General features: G+C 36.4%; 1 protein-coding gene across 8 annotated transcripts in view; it reads right to left on the reverse strand.

Moving 5' to 3' along the window:
- LOC135681348 (uncharacterized) overlaps nt 1-17,775 on the reverse strand; it is an 87,905-nt gene extending 70,130 nt beyond the window's left edge. For 3 of the 8 annotated variants that reach the window (XM_089111740.1, XM_089111741.1, XM_065195774.2), the window contains exons 1-2: nt 17,016-17,767; nt 6,450-6,556 (exon numbers count right to left, since the gene is read on the reverse strand). In XM_089111740.1, the coding sequence (XP_088967866.1) occupies nt 6,450-6,556; nt 17,016-17,029 (121 nt within the window). In that variant the 5' untranslated portion in view covers nt 17,030-17,767. Of the gene's footprint in view, nt 1-6,449; nt 6,557-17,015 lie in introns of all 8 variants that reach the window. The other 5 variants (XM_089111745.1, XM_065195775.2, XM_089111743.1 and 2 more) reach the window with 4 other exon arrangements.
- Nucleotides 17,776-18,412: the final 637 nt, after the last annotated feature.

Here is an 18,412-nt window from a genome sequence, read left to right on the forward strand (position 1 = left end):
GGGCCCTGTCTTGAAGACGCTGAAAATGTTCAAGCTTTCTAGCGGACAGACTTCCCTATAATTCATCACCGTATCTTAGATGGCTCTTGAAAAGTGCCCAGTAAACCTGGTCCAATTTCGACTGTGGCAGTATGTTTTTAAGTTTCCTCAACGAAGAAAGACCACTTTTGAGTTTACATTTAAGCCTCTTGTACTGGTTGTTCCAAGATAGGTTTTCATCGATAGTGACCCCGAGATATTTTTCTCCATTTATTTCCGCATTTATCTCCCCCTGGATATGGTTAATTCGTCTTTTATGACCAATTACCATATATTCAGTTTTATTGGTGTTCAGACTAAGCTTATTTTGCCGCATCCCCTCTGTAATGTTCTTACCCTCAGTTTTCAAGCCATTGCACAGTTTCTCAATGTCTTTTGCAGAGCATGTTATGCTAGTGTCGTCTGTATACATATTTGCTGAGCTTTTTTCTAAGCATCGCTCAAAATCATTTACGTATAGGATGAAAAGGAGGGGCCCAAGGCACGAACCCTGAGGAATACAACACTGAACCTTTTTTGTTGTGAACTGGAACCATTGATTTGGCAGTATCTCGGCAGCATTGTATCCAATCACTTAGGTATGATCTGAACCATTGATGAGGGGTTCCTCCTATCCCATACTTTGATAGCTTAGAAAGAAAATTTTTGTGATCCACAGTGTCAAATGCCTCCTTTAGATAAAGGAAGATGCTAATATTTATCTTTCGTTTATCGGCATTTGAGAACCATGAGTCAGTGACATTGAGTAGTGAGGTCAACGTGTTGTGCAGCTTTCGAAATGCATGCTAACATTTTGAGAGCATGCTTTTTTCCTTCAAAAGGGTGGAGACTTGATCATGTGCGATTTTCTCGATTAGCTTGGAGAATACCGAGAGTATGGATATTGGCCGGTAGCTGTTCAAAACAGTTTTCGATCCAGTCTTTAAGACTGATGCTACCCTGGCTACTTTCCATATGTTCAAAAAACACCGCTTTCAAGAGAGGAATTGAAAATAGCTGCTAATGGCTTATATAAAATATCAGCAGCGTCTCTCACTAGTTTTACTGGGATCTTATCGTGCCCTTCAGCTTTAGAGGTTGTACTTGTAAAGATGTATCGTTTAAAAATGTCGTTAACATAAAAATCCCCAGCGCGAAATATCAAAATACACAGCCCTACTAAAGACCATAGAAATGATATAGAAATGCTACAATGAAGTACTGTAGATCTGACTCAGACAGAGCAACTCGACAAAAGCTGAGAAATCTCCAGTGAAGAATTTATCTTATTAATCTAAATTACATCTCTAGTCAATCTTTTGATTCGTGTACACGAAGTCTTTGGCTCGTGATTCACCTATAAATCTTATCAAAAGCAGATGATTGTTACTCAAAGTCATGATCAAAAGAAGGGCGAAGCTCTAATACAGTATGATCCAGCTTAGCTGAATATTATATTTAAAGTTTTGGTATTCTTCTTAACACTAGATATAATTAGCAAATTGCTCACAAGTATCATTCATATTAACATCATAACATTTAAGTAGGAGGTTCCGATTTAGAAGTATCTTTTATCTATTTGGGACCATAATAGGATTGCCTCCTTTTCAAATGCAGGCATCCTTCTTTAGAAATTGAATATATTTTTCAAAGTAGTTTCCGTTGTTTTCAAGTGTATCATTTTAATTAATTTTTGTGTTTCAATTAATAAGGATTCATATCATCAATAACTTCGACTCGATTATTGCTTTTACTGATTCTTATCAATGGACGTTCTTGTATCACAAATGAGTGCATTTATCATTGACTACGGCAAGGCAACCATGTTTAAGGATGGGCACATAAACGAAAAAACAAGCGACCATTAAAAATAAACAAAAAGAGTCGAATTTTAATTACTTCATTCCTTGTGGCAGTAATTACATACATATTTTGGAAATTAGAAACTTCAGCAGCGCAAGAAATTCTAATACATTTTCTACAAGGATGACCTTGAGTTTTAGTTTAGAGTACCGAAAAACTGTTTACTGGAAAGTACATAAAATCTAGATAGGAAAGCCAGTGTTAATTATAACTAGCATTTTAATAATATATTAATTTACTGTTGGTAATATAGTTGAAGATATCAGTGAATTCACATGCATTTGTTCTTTAGTTTCTTCCTGAGAAGTAGCCTAAGCTATAGACTTTTATGCATTATGCATCAGAGTTATAATTATATTTTTGAATAAAATTATCGATCTGTCGACTGTCGATCGGTATGAAGTTCGTCAAAGGATGTGCACGTCAAGAATTACATTTCTTGTCCAGCGTTAGTAGGAGGAACCTGCGTGTGCCTCGATCAAAAAATCGCTCATTTCTGATTTGAACAAGATACACTGAATATATCACCAATTGTAAGGGGCAATAACCTTCTTCAATATTATCAAATATCGCTGTAAAATTTTGTCGAAAGAGACAAGAACAGATACCATAGGCCTACAGGTCTCTACATAGGTTCCTTCGCTGCAGTTTGTTTTGGCATTAATGGATAAGCAGTCTAATCCATACATAAAAAGGGCATAGCAACATTTTATAATTTTTGTGTAATTTCAGCAGGGCTTTATTCTTGGTCCTTTTCTCTTTATAGTAAAGTTGAACGATGTGACTAGATTCAACAGGATATTTCCTGAAAGGACAGAATGGTAGCTTTTTTCCAATTAGCAGCAACATAAAACACTTAAACTTTGTTTTTCAATGGATTTATAACTTTATTCTCATTCTACACATAACCATCTTTCGCATAATCCATAAATATAAATTCATGTCCTTATCAATTTTTTACTCTATATTTCTTATCCTTCAATAAACTTTACATTTATTTGCAAATATTAAAATCATTTTTCTCGATTCTTGGTAATCAAACAACATATGTGTTAAAACCAAAGTCGTTTACCAAATAATAAAAGAAGTTATTGATGCCCTGGTCGTAAAGGTATTGTGGAACTTATAGAAACATACAACAGTTGGACCAGAGACAGAATAGGAATTAGGCAGAAGGGGAACTCCTGTAAATTTGGTAAAGCCTTCAAGCCTTTCAACGCATGCGTTATCACAACACGAGACTAAGTATGCATCTGTTGCAGAACATTTATTAAAGAAGATCGAGGACAACATGTCTTCGATGAAAAGCATTATGAAGGTAAACAAATCCAGTTATGAATTGTAAACAGTTTACTGTCTGTAAAATGAATAATAATTTGTCATGGAGAAATTCGTCTAATAAAGACGAGGTTAAATGGGAATTAAGGACTTCTATACGTGATTCAGGCCTCATAAAAGAAAGGAACCGACAAAAGTTACCCTCCTACCTATATCATTTTCTGTATCAGTAAAACTGTTCATGGAAAAGAGGTTGTACTGTATATGCGTGCCGTGACATTGATGTGCGTTTCATTTGAATAAATTAGCAAACATTAAGATGAAAAGAGAGAACGATTATATGTAATGGAAAGCGAGCTGGGAATCCTTAAGGTAATTTAGAGGATGATTTAGATATAAGATTAAATCAATGGGTGGTATTGCTTTAAAATTGCTTTATATTGATTTTCTTATTTTTTAACGTGCTGACTTTTTTCCTGGTGTGAAAGCTTGCAAATTTGCCGTTGTATTTCTGCGGAAAGTCTTTGAAACCATGTGCAAGGAATTAAGTACATTTGTACAAGATATCCTATAGCCCAAATGTCTTAAGAATATGCCAGAAGGATGGGACGGTGACAGGAGAAAACCTGGGACGAAAATCTGCATCCGTTGTTTAAAGTTTTTTAGAAGAAAGTATTCTTAAGACTTAGGATTCTTAAGATTACATATAAAAATGGAAATTTCACTGCTGAGCAGCTGTTCCTTTGAAAGCTGAGTTGGCGTGAATTATTATTATGATAGCGAAATGATCTCTAGGAAAATATAGAAAAGAAAACATGCTTTGGCATCTTGCAAAATTTGCATCCAACCGCATCTTACCATATATTTATAATCTTTATTTGGTCGATCAAACTTTGCCTACATTGGTGTAACAAAGATGTCATATCCCATCACTCTCGATTACAATTTCCCATAAAAACTAGAATACTTATTTTGAAACGCTGGGTATCACAGCGAATAAACATTTTGAGCAGGAAATCCTTCAGTAAGAAGGATTTGCGGCTTATAAACCTGGAATCTTTTTTATGGCTTGATGTGCAAGACAAATAATAGTTGCATGTTTGCTGTGGATTTTTCAATATATGTCAGAATGAGAAGTCCCTTAATAGCCTGAGGAATGCAGTTATTTCCGTCTTAAAACTCAATGCAACATCAGAAGGATCCCTTCCATTTATACTGTGATGTTTCAAATTTTTCACATTTTCCTTTGACTATATTTGATGCCGCATGTAGCGATTTTCTCTCAATCCTTAAAACCGTATCGTTTAGAAAGACATTTTAGGGGTTTTTTGGATATAGAAAAAGTAACACGATAGATTTCATCTGTTATATATCACTTAATAAGACACAATGTTTGAGTTTACTACTGCTCGAAAGTCCTAAAGAATGACACGATTACTGCGATCAATATTCCCATAAGACACTTCTATAAAAGAGAATTCAACCCTCTTGCACCACGCCTCGTACGTCTTTTATAGAATAGGAAAGAATATAAGAACACAATAACCGAATATAACATGCTATGAGCCTAACCCATCCCCTTCCCCTTCGACTTCCAAACTTGCATCAGAATTCCTCACAAAGTTGGTAGGATAAATGAAACAATATTAGTTTGCTAACAAGTTTTGAAATTGCTGAAATCTGTTTGTACTTGTCACAATGAGCAAGGTGGCGCTTTCAATTAGAGTAAAACACAACTATATTTTATAACATAACAATCGAAAAGCTGCAAAGATCTCGAAATGCAAATCTGAAGCTGGAATCCCAGGTAGGATTTGGGTTTCAGGCATGATCTACTTTGGAAACTATACATCAAGTTAAATTAATAGGCATTTCTAAATGAGTTATTGGCTTTTTTGCCAGCTTCAGTGATTGATGCAGTTTGCTTAAGCCTTGAGACAAGAATATATAACGGTTCCATGGCTGTGAGCCGGGAGGAAGATGATCCAACGATACAGTAGTTTTGAGGGACGCCATTGCATAAAAAAACCAAACCATAGATGATTCTTCTTCAATTCAATTTCAAAGAACTTTAGTTCAAAAGATTCATGGATATAGCTTTTCTGAACTCTAGAGACCCAGCCATTACATTGAAAATACCTCATGGCATAAGCATCTTTTTGGCCCTCACAAATTGCCTTCATGGCCATGCATTTCAAAGTATTGGGTCTTGCAAGTAAAGCCTTGACCAAACTGGGCAACATTGTTGCCCGACAATGTTGCTCGAAATTTTGTTAATTTTTTTGTCGCCGAAACATGGTGGCCAAACTGGGCAACATTGTCGTACAGCATCTTTTGATGATGTTGTCAAAACAGCGTGCCAAATATGATCTGATAGGGTTTTCCGCGACATATTTGATTTGAGCAAAAATTTGGATAAGTATGGCAGAAAGAAAGCAAGCTGCAGCTACTGGAAGCTGATTTTGACATCACAACACCTTTGTTGCTTAGCACTCTATGGTCGAGCACGCGGGTAGCATTTGACTGATTTGTTTTTTCAAAGAGCTTGCATTTGGACTTGTTTCAGACGAGACTTTTTATTCTTCCTAAACTATTCTTCCACTCCATGGTTTCCTTCCTATTCGGTACAATCAACTTGAAAGCTTAAATTTTGACAGGCCATTTTATTTTAATCGAGTAGAGCATACTGTCTTGCAATACGTCACTGTGCAAGTTTGTTTTTCTTAGATGGGAAATTAAGGTGAATTGTTGCCCGACAATTTGGCCAAACTGGACAACATAGAGCTGAGCAACAAATGTTGCCGAAAAATGTTTGAGTATGTCCAAACATTCGAGCAACAAATTTCTTGATGAATTTGTCGGCTGACATGGTGGCCAAACTGGACAACATTTGAGCAACATTATGAATTTGTGAATGTTGCCCGACAATGTTGCCCAGTTTGGCCAAGGCTTAAAAGGCTCATGCAGAAAAGATTCCAAGCAATGCTTCCTGGAAAATCCCCAAGACGGCCAAACCATTAATTGAACGGTTACGTTTTATTTGCTACTTAAACCACATAATAGGAACCAAACTCTGGAAAATTGAAAACAGTGCGTTTGTTTCTTGCAAATATCTTAGGATAACAAATCCAGGCATATCAAGGGTTTAAAGAGACTTTGCTAATCACTGATTACTTTGCCACATCCTGAGAAATAATACATCTTTCTAATTTATAAGCAAATAAATAAATATCCTTGCTTTCAAATAGATTAGAAACAGAGCCAGGTAGTAAAACAGAAAATTTTCTCACCTATGCCAAACGGACGTCTTTGGATCATGGTTAGTGGTAACTGGCACGTTGATAAAGATATGGAGGCCAAAATCCACAGAGCAGAAAACTGAATTGTGAAGCATCGTCTGCAAAAAGAATTTAAAGTTATCATTTCTTGGAAGGTCTCTTTATTAAATTTCAACTCAAGTTGAGAAGCAGTTATCAAAGATTTATGGGAAGTTGTAATCAAAGAATAAGAGGTGACAATCGTAATTTTGATTTGGCTGGAAATAACATTTCCATAGGATTAATGTTCAATGGCACTTTCATCCAAAAAGCGCCTGAAGGCACTAAACACTCTACTTGGGATCTTGGTGCAGACAGGCTAAACGTTTAAGCTACCAGATTCAGGACAATAGATGGATGTAAATCTGTAATAATTATAAGGATTAACAATAACAAAATATCCTTATAAGCATATATTTGACATTTAAAGAATCTTATACTTTGTGTTAATCTTGCCTCTGGGACACCCATAAAGAATCTTAACGTTCAATTGCTCAATTTACGAAAATATGTTACAAAAAACTGACGATTTTCAGGACTTAAAAAATGTTCATAGAAAGATCACGGCCAGTGATAAAAATGACTACAAGACAAATAGCAAACTTATAAGAAAAGTAGATAGCTTCATTATCCTAGCTCTATTTTAGTTCATGGTGTTTAATACAACACTTCTAAACTAACCACAAAGAAGGATGTTTCGCATGTTTTGCAGATACTGTCTCCTGCTGATAACATCAAGTTTACAAAAAATGAAAGTTTTACACGTCACTTTGCAAAGCAACTTAACCTTCTTCAAACTTTTTTTGCCAAATGTTCATAAATATCAATTGAAAAAGCTGGTGACATTGAAAATGAAAAACAAATCCAGGGTAATTTTGCAGGAAAAAGAAAACTTATTTTCAAACTTTTTTGATCGTTGATAAGATATATGTATGCTGGAAACAATATAGGGTTCAAGACTGTTTCTATGATAAAATTAAATAAAGGACAGAAATACAGATCTGGAAACTATCCAAAAACAAGTCTTTAATCGCGTCTATCTTTCTAATTACTTCCATTTGAAGATCAAGTTGAAAGTATGTGTCCTGTCTCTGGGCCTGTCACAACTGACTTTTCTTCCACGAATAAACAGGCTGACAGAAGGCAGCTTAAGAGACATTTAATAATTTTCAAATTTTGCTAAATGCTTGAAGCTTATCAGATTTTACTTGGTAGGTCAATCACTCAAAACAACTGCACTTTCTAAATGCAGCTTTTCTTTAAGAGTTGTTTCTTTAGATTGTTGTCATTTTCGGAAAGTTAACCAGTGAGAAAAGAACAATTTCAGCATAGCTTAGTACCTCTACAACTTAGATCTTGAGGACCATATACATGTGGATATCGTAACTAAAATGTACATCAATTCCAAAACTCCAATTAACAGTAAGCTTTTCTTAGTACCTTCCCAGCAAATCTCTTGTTTGACTTTCTGGAAAATAATTTTTCTGTGTTGTCTTTCTATCTATAAGATTGTTGTTATTATAGAGCTCAAAATTTGCTCGAAATGGAGACGTCTGCCAGCCTGATAAAAGCTTGAAGGAGAGCAGCTCCGTAGACAGCGTTAAGTTATCTGAATTGCGTCCCAATATCTGTGTTAAGAAGATTATCGCGAACATTACTTTGCTAAAGCCGGTCGTCATTTATAACTATACATTAAACAGTCTTCTTTTCTAAGTTTTATATTTTCTTTTCTCGTTAAAAGCCTGAGCAATGTTATTAATATTCATAGGAAAAAGCTGTATTGAAAACGCAGTAAAAGTTATGCAAAATAGTAACTTTTTACGCCTTGGGCCATTCCTTGGAACCAAGCTTCTACGAAATGAAAATTAAGTTTGAATTGTTAAGTCGAACATGATCTCTGTCAAAGCCTCGACATATCTGCCATTTTAAATGGATTCGTTTCACATCGTGCACTTTAAGACGTGACACCTTTTTAATCATTAACATGCTCGTTATAGCCAAATCAAAGGCGATTCTCTTTTGGCGAAAAGAAAAAAGAATGCCTAGCCAAGATCGTATCAAGAACCAACCTTTATTTCTGCTATTGGATAAATCATAAAAACACCTGTTTTTATGAATGCTCTGATTGAGGCATTCTCCATTGATCTTTGTAGCGATTCCCCAAAGCAGTTGCAATCTACGTGTAACTGTAACCTTTTTTAATTCCGCCATTTTTCTTGGAACTCACTGGCAATATCTTGGGCAATATGTTATGATCAAGCCAAGTTCTGAGCTTTTTCCACTTCTCTGGGGTTTTTTAAATCAAGAACCTGACATGTTTCAGGAGCTTAACCCATCAAAATGCAAAACTCTTTAATGTGGTATAACAATTATGTGTGTTGGGGCCTATTCTATTTAAATCAAATGTTGACCATACCTTAATGAAGCATATCTCGTCAGATCCTTATAATTGATCTAAACTAAAGGAATTGAAACCTTATCCTATATTCACACGCCATCTTAGTTAGCCAAAGTTCACAGCCCTCTAAATTTTAAGAAATAAGACATATGGGCTGTATCTCCTTTAGGCCTCCTGCAGCTCAATCCTTGGCTCTTATTAACAGTATCATTTTAGAAAATAGCAGCATAAAATATCCTGGTCATTTATAAGCATGAGATACCAAAATCAGCTTTGCCTATGACGATAATCGCCTGACGAAAAATGTATTTGTGTATAATGTGAGATATGTTCTAAGTCCAGTTTTCAACAGCTTTGTAGAAACAGCATCTTTGCTACGCATGGAAATAATAAGCCAGCTGATAAAATCAAAGAAGTAAGGTAAGTTTATAACCTATTCTTCGAAAGCCATAGCATTTTTGGCAACAAAATCGTAAGGCAACTACTGTTCTGAAACCCCATAAAACGCTTAATCTGAGATAAAACTTCCTACACTAGCTCAAATCTTAACTTTCTGTAAGAAGCTCACTTGTAGCCTTATTTTTCTTTACATTTTAAGATAAAAATTTTCGGACGAAACAGGTTTTGGACAAAACCAGAATCCAAACAATTTATGTATCTGAGGAAATTTTGTCCGAAAATGCGATCGTTCGAAAGTTTTGCATTTTGAGTGCAAGCTTAAATTTCAGCACAGCAAAACCCAGAAAATCCAAATTTGCCATAATATCACACAGATGTAAGGTTGGCAAAACGATTATATCTTTTTTTATTCTCTTATTAGTGGTTGACACTCTCTTTTTCATGTATGGAATCCCATATCTCTCTAGATTAAAGTTCCAGTTTTCACAATTTTGATTAGTGCGGCAGAATAAATATATGGCATATATGTTTGAATCGGAATCTTTACATTAAAAGGCTTATGGTGAAAAGGACTTTTAGCTTTTAGATTTTCATACCGCTGGGCATTTTTTGAATTTTCAAACTCGCTAAGTGCATTTAAAAGATCAAGCCATAATTCCATTCCAAACATTCATGAAAGTGATTTGATGAACAACCCCAGGTTACGTTACCTATTCATCAAGAACCTTCCATGTTTTGGTCTATGGTACAATAACGCTTGATATAGAGAAGAGGGTTTCCTAGGTACCACAGCCTCAGAAGGCCATAATGGGGTTTTATAGATCGATGCAGTGGCGATGAAGGAGGTGGTGTGGAGGAGGGAAAGAAAAGAGGTTCGAGCATGAGTCTTTCTTTCTAATCCCCACTCAAATATATCTTTCAAACTATAATTATTTATGCTCGAAACGTCGTACTTATCTTTCATTCATGTACAAAGTCATTTTTTAATTGTATTAATTTTTGCAAATTATTCATCGACGTGCAATACGCTGAACTACATTTGTTGTTACCTTTTCAGAGTCTGGCACCAGGGTAAGAGAAGGGCAGAAGCTCAGAATCTTTGAAAATATGTCTTTGCATGGATAGTGGAAAATAACACCAAACTTGGATCCATCTAAGTTCAGAATTTAATAATGACAAAGTGTATAAAGCTGCAATGATATAGCAAGTCTGCCGGTGACTTGAGACTTTGGATGGTTTGGGACGGAGTGATCAAACGTAATCCACTAAAAAAGTTACAGATAGTAGGTAAAGGAGCAGCCACGACCTTGATCATTATGCTGTAACATTCGCATTCTAAACTGCTAATGCAATTACATGTTTCCAAAATGTTTTAATCCAGTTTGGCTAAGCTGAAAGTGCAGCACGGGGTCTCAAAGCCAAGTTATCAGCAAGGCAGAGACGTATGACCTGATCTCCAACACACAACAATGACAAAAGGATTTAAAGGCTCGAGTCTAATCGGACTGTTGGAAACGCCCGAAAAAATTCTTGTTCACCGTAGATTAAAGAAGAAGCACCCCCTTGCAAAACAATGTTACAGGATACAGGGAATAATCTTATCAAGGTGGAAATTATTCCGAATGTTAAAAAGAACATTTTCTAAATCATCGACGCATTTGAATAAAATGACATGCAAGTGTTCCTGGTTAAGATATCACAGCATATGCCTAAAGAACTATTCATTTCAGTGATTCTTACATCTGTCTAAATAAAGAATAAATCAGGATCGAAATGGCTAGATTAGTCCTTGAACATTATTTAGGTCTGGCTCTTCAGGCGAGATGAGGATAAATATTATTCTAAGATAATTTGTCTTCCTTAGAGTTACATAAAATCTGTAGCATCCTTTACATTTTTTCGCTTGGACGAAAGGCCGACAGTGATTATCTTCGGAGACTGATAAAACTTATGAGCTCGCAACAAAAGTCACGTTCATTGGTCCTGTACAGTCAACTGTAGAACAACAGTAAGACATGCAATCATAAAAGATGAATGGCTTTGATGAATGCTAGGCTTTGTCAGCGATGCTCTCCCATTAAACTGACCTCCCTTAAAGCAAGAAACTGAAAATTTCTGTACTTCTGCTCTTTTTTATGTTTTTACAATTGTACCTAATGCTTATTCTATAAAAAACACAGTTTCTCTGACTTGGTAAAAAACCTTTTGGGGCAAAGGTGAAGAATCCGGTTTGGATAATCCGATTATCTCGTGTCATACACGTCGAGGATTTTTTGACTGCTTCAACGAACCACATATCGCCTAGGGTAAGGAAACACTCTCCTAAAAGTATGACATCTGGCAAAACACGGCACCTCTCTGGATTGTTCGTGTCCGCTCCTTTTGGTTTAGGTACTAATTTGAATCCAATAATTTTCATTATGCTTTTTTGTGTGCGATAATTACATTGATGCACAATCACAATTCCATTCTTAAACCTGTTAACCTATTCACGGCAACCGCATTTACCACGCAGGACGACCTACCCAAGCTGGGTTCACTGAGTCCTCCCTCTGCGGTTGGAATCACGCAATTTTCACAACTTGCAGCTTCGATAAATCCAACAACCATGTGACTAAAACAATGACTGAAGACTTCCACACTACCTTGGACGCGAGAGCCGCACAAACTCGAACGCGAGAGCCACAGAAAACTGCCAAAACATTGTTGGCTAAAAGTCAAAAACATTAACTTTCCGACAGAATCAGATTGGGTCGATTTTAAAGAGAGTAGCACAGTGGCGTCGCCCCGGGGTTGACTGGGGTGGACATGTCCAGTTTTCCCAGAAGTGGACTTTCTAATTTCCCGAAATCCGTTGAAAAACCTTGGGGGAGGGGGGGGGGAGAGCTGGGCTGATCAGATTGATTCCGAAATATGAAATAACTTTGGTTCCCTGTATGAAATATTAAATAACAAAATATCTGAATACCTCTTTAAAATTTTGTGCGAGAATTATCTATTTGATAACAGCACTGACTCAAGTGACTATTAATCTGTAGAGCTGTTGAGATACAATATCACGCTTGGGCTTTTCTTTTAAAAATTTCAAACCTTTTTAGGGGTTTAAAAGGCTCTTCATACTTCACGTTTAGGAAAATTACCAACATCAAATAATATCATGGAAATGTTTTTATCTACATTGATTGTTCCACACATGCATACTATGAATTCTTTCTGGCCATATCTTTGAATTCAGTATGGTGCCAATAAACAATGCTAAAAGTGATTAATAGTTACGTTATTTGACACAAAACGAAATAACTATAATAGATCAAACTATGAGGAAATATTATCAAAAGCCACGAACACGCAACCGTAAAGAGAATTTGGCCCACTTCAACTGTCTTGGAAGTATTCTGGTAATTGACTGGAAGTCAAGTTTCTGGAAGCATGAAAAATGCACGGCCAGAAAAATTTCGACTTTCGAATTTTGTCAAATCTAATAATACCATCAGAAAGAGCTTGTAACGTGAACGTGACTTCCCGTTATCTGCCAGAATGTTTCCAAGGCTTAAAATGATCAGTTGCCTTTACTCTTATCATTTAAACCTTCAAAATCTTGGTTAGGCTGGCTGCTAATGGTTATGCATAATTCCCAGTCGATCTGTAGTATTTATTTTGATTTCTTCTTGAGAACATCGTAAGAGTTGGTTTCACTTAGTTTTAGCTTCGCATTAACTTTATTTTAGCATCATTTTATGCTATTTAATGCACTTAAGACTGCAAGTGACTGGAAGTAACAGTATGACTATAGTATGAAGAATCAATTAAACAAATGCGTTTTCTGGTCATTAGGGCTCTAGGCGGTCAGCAGAGCCAAAGAAGATGCCCCGAAATTCAAAATTCACAAATCTTTCTAGCACAGTGTGTCTCCTGGGCATGTCTGTGGGCCCGTTCTGGTTGTACCCTCCGAGACTTGGACTATTTGTTTTGGTACATATATGTTCAAGAATAAGTTGAACAAAACAAAGATAAATATTTCGTCCGGTGTCCTTAGATTCTCTAAAAAGTACCAAATGATCACCACAGTTCCAAAGAGAATTAATTCCCTATTTCTACTAAAGTACGGGGTCCTTTGGCTTTTTTCCGAACAAATTCTTTATACATTTCCAATATTTTTAGCTGCAAAGATTGGTTTTGAAGACTCGGTCCATTTTGTTTGTGAGTCGTTCTAACTTTTCCTGACACCTTAAGGCAGAATGGAACATTTGACAATTTCGAAGCAATTTGGTAATTTTAAAATATGAAATAATTGCAAGGTATTATCATGAAATATGAAATAACGTCATCCCCTTTTAAAAGGCCTCTCTGAAGGGCGTGGCCGAGAAAGGTTGTTTTTGTCCACCCCAGTTTTTTTGAGCTGGCAACGCCACTGGTGTAGCAACTGACTACTTAACAGTTGCACTCATTTTTTAATAAGAAATAAAGGTCGATGTTGAGTTCTCCAGTTTCTAGATGTTCTGGAAATTTCAATACTCATTGTTTCTTAGGAGTTTCTAAATTGTGATGTCATGAATGATGTTATGAAATGTTCGTGACTTTTTTATCACGGCAAGCGATTTGCTTTCGTTCTGATGCTGTATTTACATGTGGGAAGTCTTAAGTTCTAGGTCAACAGGGTTATCATGTTCTTGGATTTTACAAAATTTCATTGTTCTCAGTTTTATCGCGATTTAATAGTTTCTATTGTTTTTCTGACTGTCCAGTACTCGTTTCTTACAGCCAGCTTCTTATAAAAAATGAGTGTATTCAGCGAACCGAAAAAACAACGAAGTACGATCTTTTTGATAACCTCGGTGATTGCTCTTGATAGCCAACAAAAAGAAGAAACAGCAGCCTTTATACAAACTATAACATCAACTAAATCTCAAAGAGAAATCATCGAAACAAAGGCCTGGTGACCAGTTTAGGGTTATAGAAAGTTGTCATAACCAAACATTGCTATAAAAGCTTTCCATCGTCATAAAATAGACATCACAAGCAGCACCAATACTACCCTGGGTACCAGACTCACTATATATAAAATAGAATAGATCATTATTATTTTATATAGTGAGTCTGGTACCCAGGGTACACCTATACGAAAACGATTGCAAACTATCACGAAACATTACATTTTAAAATAATTCGGAAACGAGTGTTCAATTAAAACACGGTTTTCAATTCGATGTGAGCATGCTCCACCAATGTATTTTCTGATGAGCATTGAAATCAAACAATTTTTTCACAAAACTAGCCGGGGTATAATTTATTTGAAACTTTTCCCGTCCTATAGAAGCTTTATGCCCATCTCCGGACCGTTTATCCATGCAGTAACAATTTATGTTAGAAGAATTCCTGAAATCCAATTAATTCTACGCTCACGATTTGATTGAGCTTGGTGCGAATTCAGTATAAGCCTGTTTATCATATTGTTGACACAGTAATTGATAAACCCTGAGTCTAAAGCATAAAATCGCACATTTGTGTGAAGCGAAATCGGATTACGAGGCCGGTGAGTATTCTTTGCGAGCACACAAGTATTCGCCGCAGTCAAAGGAAGGGATATCCGATATTTTGATCAACTTTTCATAACAAACTTTCAGCGAGGGAAGACGCTACTTGGCCCTATACAATCTCTAATTACTACCCTCGTCCTACACTAAAAAAATCTCACGGAAAAGCCACTCCTTCAAGCAAGCCTTTTCTCTTCACGCTCCCCCCTTCCTCCCCTCCCCCTTCACTAGCGATGGTTTGTCGAATTTTTCTATTTAGTTAGAGGATTTTTTTCTTTTGAAGCTGACGAACATTTATTTAAAATTGGAATGTCTACATTTGAATTGTTTTGTTCAGTTTTCATTATTAGGGTAGCCCTACTGTTTCTCAGACAGGCCTCCCATAAATTCATATGTCAATACATAATTTATTATGCCTTTACACCAATAAAATCATGGCAAGAAACCATTGCTTCCTTTCATGACGACAACGGGACCGACGGGTGGGGGACCGCTGGTAGAAACAAGAGGGTAAATCTAAGCGAATGCGCAAATAATAGGGGACATCTACAAAAATTATACGGTCAGACTTTATCGCCTTCAAACTTAAACGGCTTGATAAACGAAGAGGATTTTGAGGTCAATTTAAAACTAGACAGATTCGTACCCCGACATTAAGGCAGCGTTTCCACAAGCCAGGGTTAAAACAAAAAACAGATTTACTTAATTGAATTAACTGTAAAAATGTGTTCTATATTTAGAAGCCAGACTGTAGGAGAAGGAGCAAGTAGAAGTGAGCAGTCTTGTCGAAGTAAGTATTTTGGCAACTCTTACGTCCTGTGAAGTAAAGCGATGACTTGTTCACTATGTCCAAAAGATACATGCCTGCCATTTTGTATCAGTGTTTACATTTCATTCTACGACATTCCCATTTAGTCTACCACCCTGCAGCTAATATATTTTTGGATTTTCAATTTATTACGCGATTAAAAGTCCAGGTTTCTAATAAATAGTTTTAAAAACACCGAAGTGTTTCTGTAACCATGAAAAGCATTGCTTCTTGAGCATAAACACCAACCGCATTCTCTATTGTATAAGATCTGCATTGACATTGTGGATACAAATGTCACATTCTATCCTTTTTCTTTTATCCTGGGTTTTTCACAACTGGTTTTCCCAGCTGCAATATAATTTAACATTGACCTGATGACGAAATACACACAAAGCTTATAATGACGTACTTGTTAAAACCAACACCAATGTACAGCCTCTTTTGAACAGGCATATTATTCACTTGGCTGTGCTTAGAGACAAGAATAATGTTCTTTTAAAATGGTGTTAATTCCTTTCATCGGAGATGACAAATAACGAGCCAGAGAAAACTGAAGCCTCTTTGTCTCGCGTAAAATTTATTCGCACTTTCAGTAAGACGCAACATTATACAAACTTGATTTATGAATGAATTTGCATTGCAGGAACTCAGGAATTCTAAGCAACCCTACACATTCTGTTGATCCTGAGAGACCCCCATATTCCCCGCATCCCCTCATTCCCTGCTCTTCCCCGCATCCCCTCATTCCAATCATGAACCTTGCCATGCCATTGAAAATGCTTGACAGTAAATATTAGTCCTTATCACCAAACCTTGGTTGATAACGGTCAATATTTAGTTGCTTCCACTCCTTCGAGAAGCTTGAGTCATAATTATAAGCCACTCTAAATCAATAAAGAGTTCTTCAACAGCAAGTCCTGTCACCTTTTTCTTCTAAAACAGTTATTCCGTCCTCCGTCCCAAGTTCAATAACCAACAACTTCAGTTGGGTTTCAGAGCTCCTCAACAAAATCACACATAATTGCGAAAAGCTAATAACTGTTTTCTAAAATTTACATCAATTTTTTTACGTCAGACCGGATCTGGTGAGAGCACAAACATTTTGTCAATGTTGAAGCGGTTCGTTTTGACCTCAACAAAAATCTAAAGATTCACCGTTGTTGGTTCGCTCACAACCAAGCCGTGAATGTATAAATCACAGTCAACCTTAAGCTTTTGAGTTTGACCATTCATGAATCTAAAATTCAACCGCACGACAAGAACACAAATAGGTTTGTTAGCCAAACAAATCGAGGTTATTCCAGTTCTCTTTAACAAATATCAATTTATCAACTTATGGAAATTTTTATCGCATAATAAGAGACATTTCTCATTAATGATAAAACACAACTTCAAACCTTTTCTCTGCCATGCCCGCCGTTGACTTTGTACTTTCTTTACTTTTTCGCGTCCAAAACTAACAATTTTCGAACCAGTTTCAACTTAAGAGACTTTCCTCTTTTCAATATAAGACGCTACTTTCATGGAAATTTGTGTAAATGCGCCAACCATAGATCAGTAAACAAAAACAGGGCTACGATGCATCCTCTTTCATTGGAACTGCTACGAATCCTTTATAGAGTTGAATACACAATACGCCAAAGTATTTTCAAACGACAAAAGTTAACGTTTACTGTTTCTCGTGTAATCTTGGGGTGGTGCAGCCAAACAATCGTTAGAACACTGGACGTTTCACAGCACATCCCGGAAATCTCTGTCATTAAGAGCCCTGCCTCCTGGATTGTATTGGTTTCTGCTTAGTATGTGCTGCGAAGCCGGGGGATCGGTAAAGCAACGATTCAGTAATTATTACTGTGACTTTTCTTCAGATAGTGTGGCAGTGTCCTAATTTAAATTTTGTTTTAGCTCACCAACTGGCATTTGCTTCGAGAAACCATATTTTTATGCAATTTCAATGTAAGCAATCGCGTTTTCCAAACAACGACCTCTAGTCTTCAGAGCCATTGACTTCATTTATAAGTAATGAGATGTCTCAATAAGTTGCTGGATCTCTTTTTAAGCGTAAGTACTTAAGGATGATCCCCGTTTGAGATTCCTTCAAAGTTACCTATTCATTTCTAATCAATATCAAGCATAAGGGCCATAAGTAAATGCGCTTCTTTTTTTAACAAAATTTCGATGTAAATGTTTACAGAGACGGGATCAACTGCAAATTTGAATCGTAAACTACCTTATTTAAAACATATCAGTGAATATGAGTCTGGAATAAACCTTGATTTCATCGCTTCTTACCAAGGGTCTTTTAAGCAAAAGTGCTCTTGCCGACCCTCAATATATGTTATCAATGTGAAAAATAACGATATCATACATAAGTCGTCTGGCAGAAAACGCTTTACTCTTTCACTCTGACCTTTTAGGCTTTTCATTTGCATGAAACCTTCAAACCAGAACCTTTGTTGAAAACATGCCAGGGTTAAATCTCTTTTAAAAGAACAATCTTTTCAAAATCACCGAGGCTTGATTTGCCAAAAAAGAATATTGTAAGAACATGACCAGCTACGGGAGTGGTAAAAAATCACATGAAAGGGGCCCACATGAAAGGTTTTAAGATCCCTTCCGGGAAATTTCCTGAGTCCCGGTGGGTCAACACGCTCCTATGACTAGCCCTAGATAAAATAAGAAACAACATAGGGTTATAGAAAAATTTTTAGAAATTAGAACAGCATTAAGAACATTCGACCCTCTAATTATCCAAAGAACAAGAACATCGAGCCTCGGAAAAAATTATCTGGTT

The sequence above is a fragment of the Rhopilema esculentum genome, chromosome 12, assembly GCF_057945365.1.
Source record: "Rhopilema esculentum isolate cy_ngs chromosome 12, ASM5794536v1, whole genome shotgun sequence".
In the NCBI taxonomy this organism is placed as follows: Eukaryota; Metazoa; Cnidaria; class Scyphozoa; order Rhizostomeae; family Rhizostomatidae; genus Rhopilema; species Rhopilema esculentum.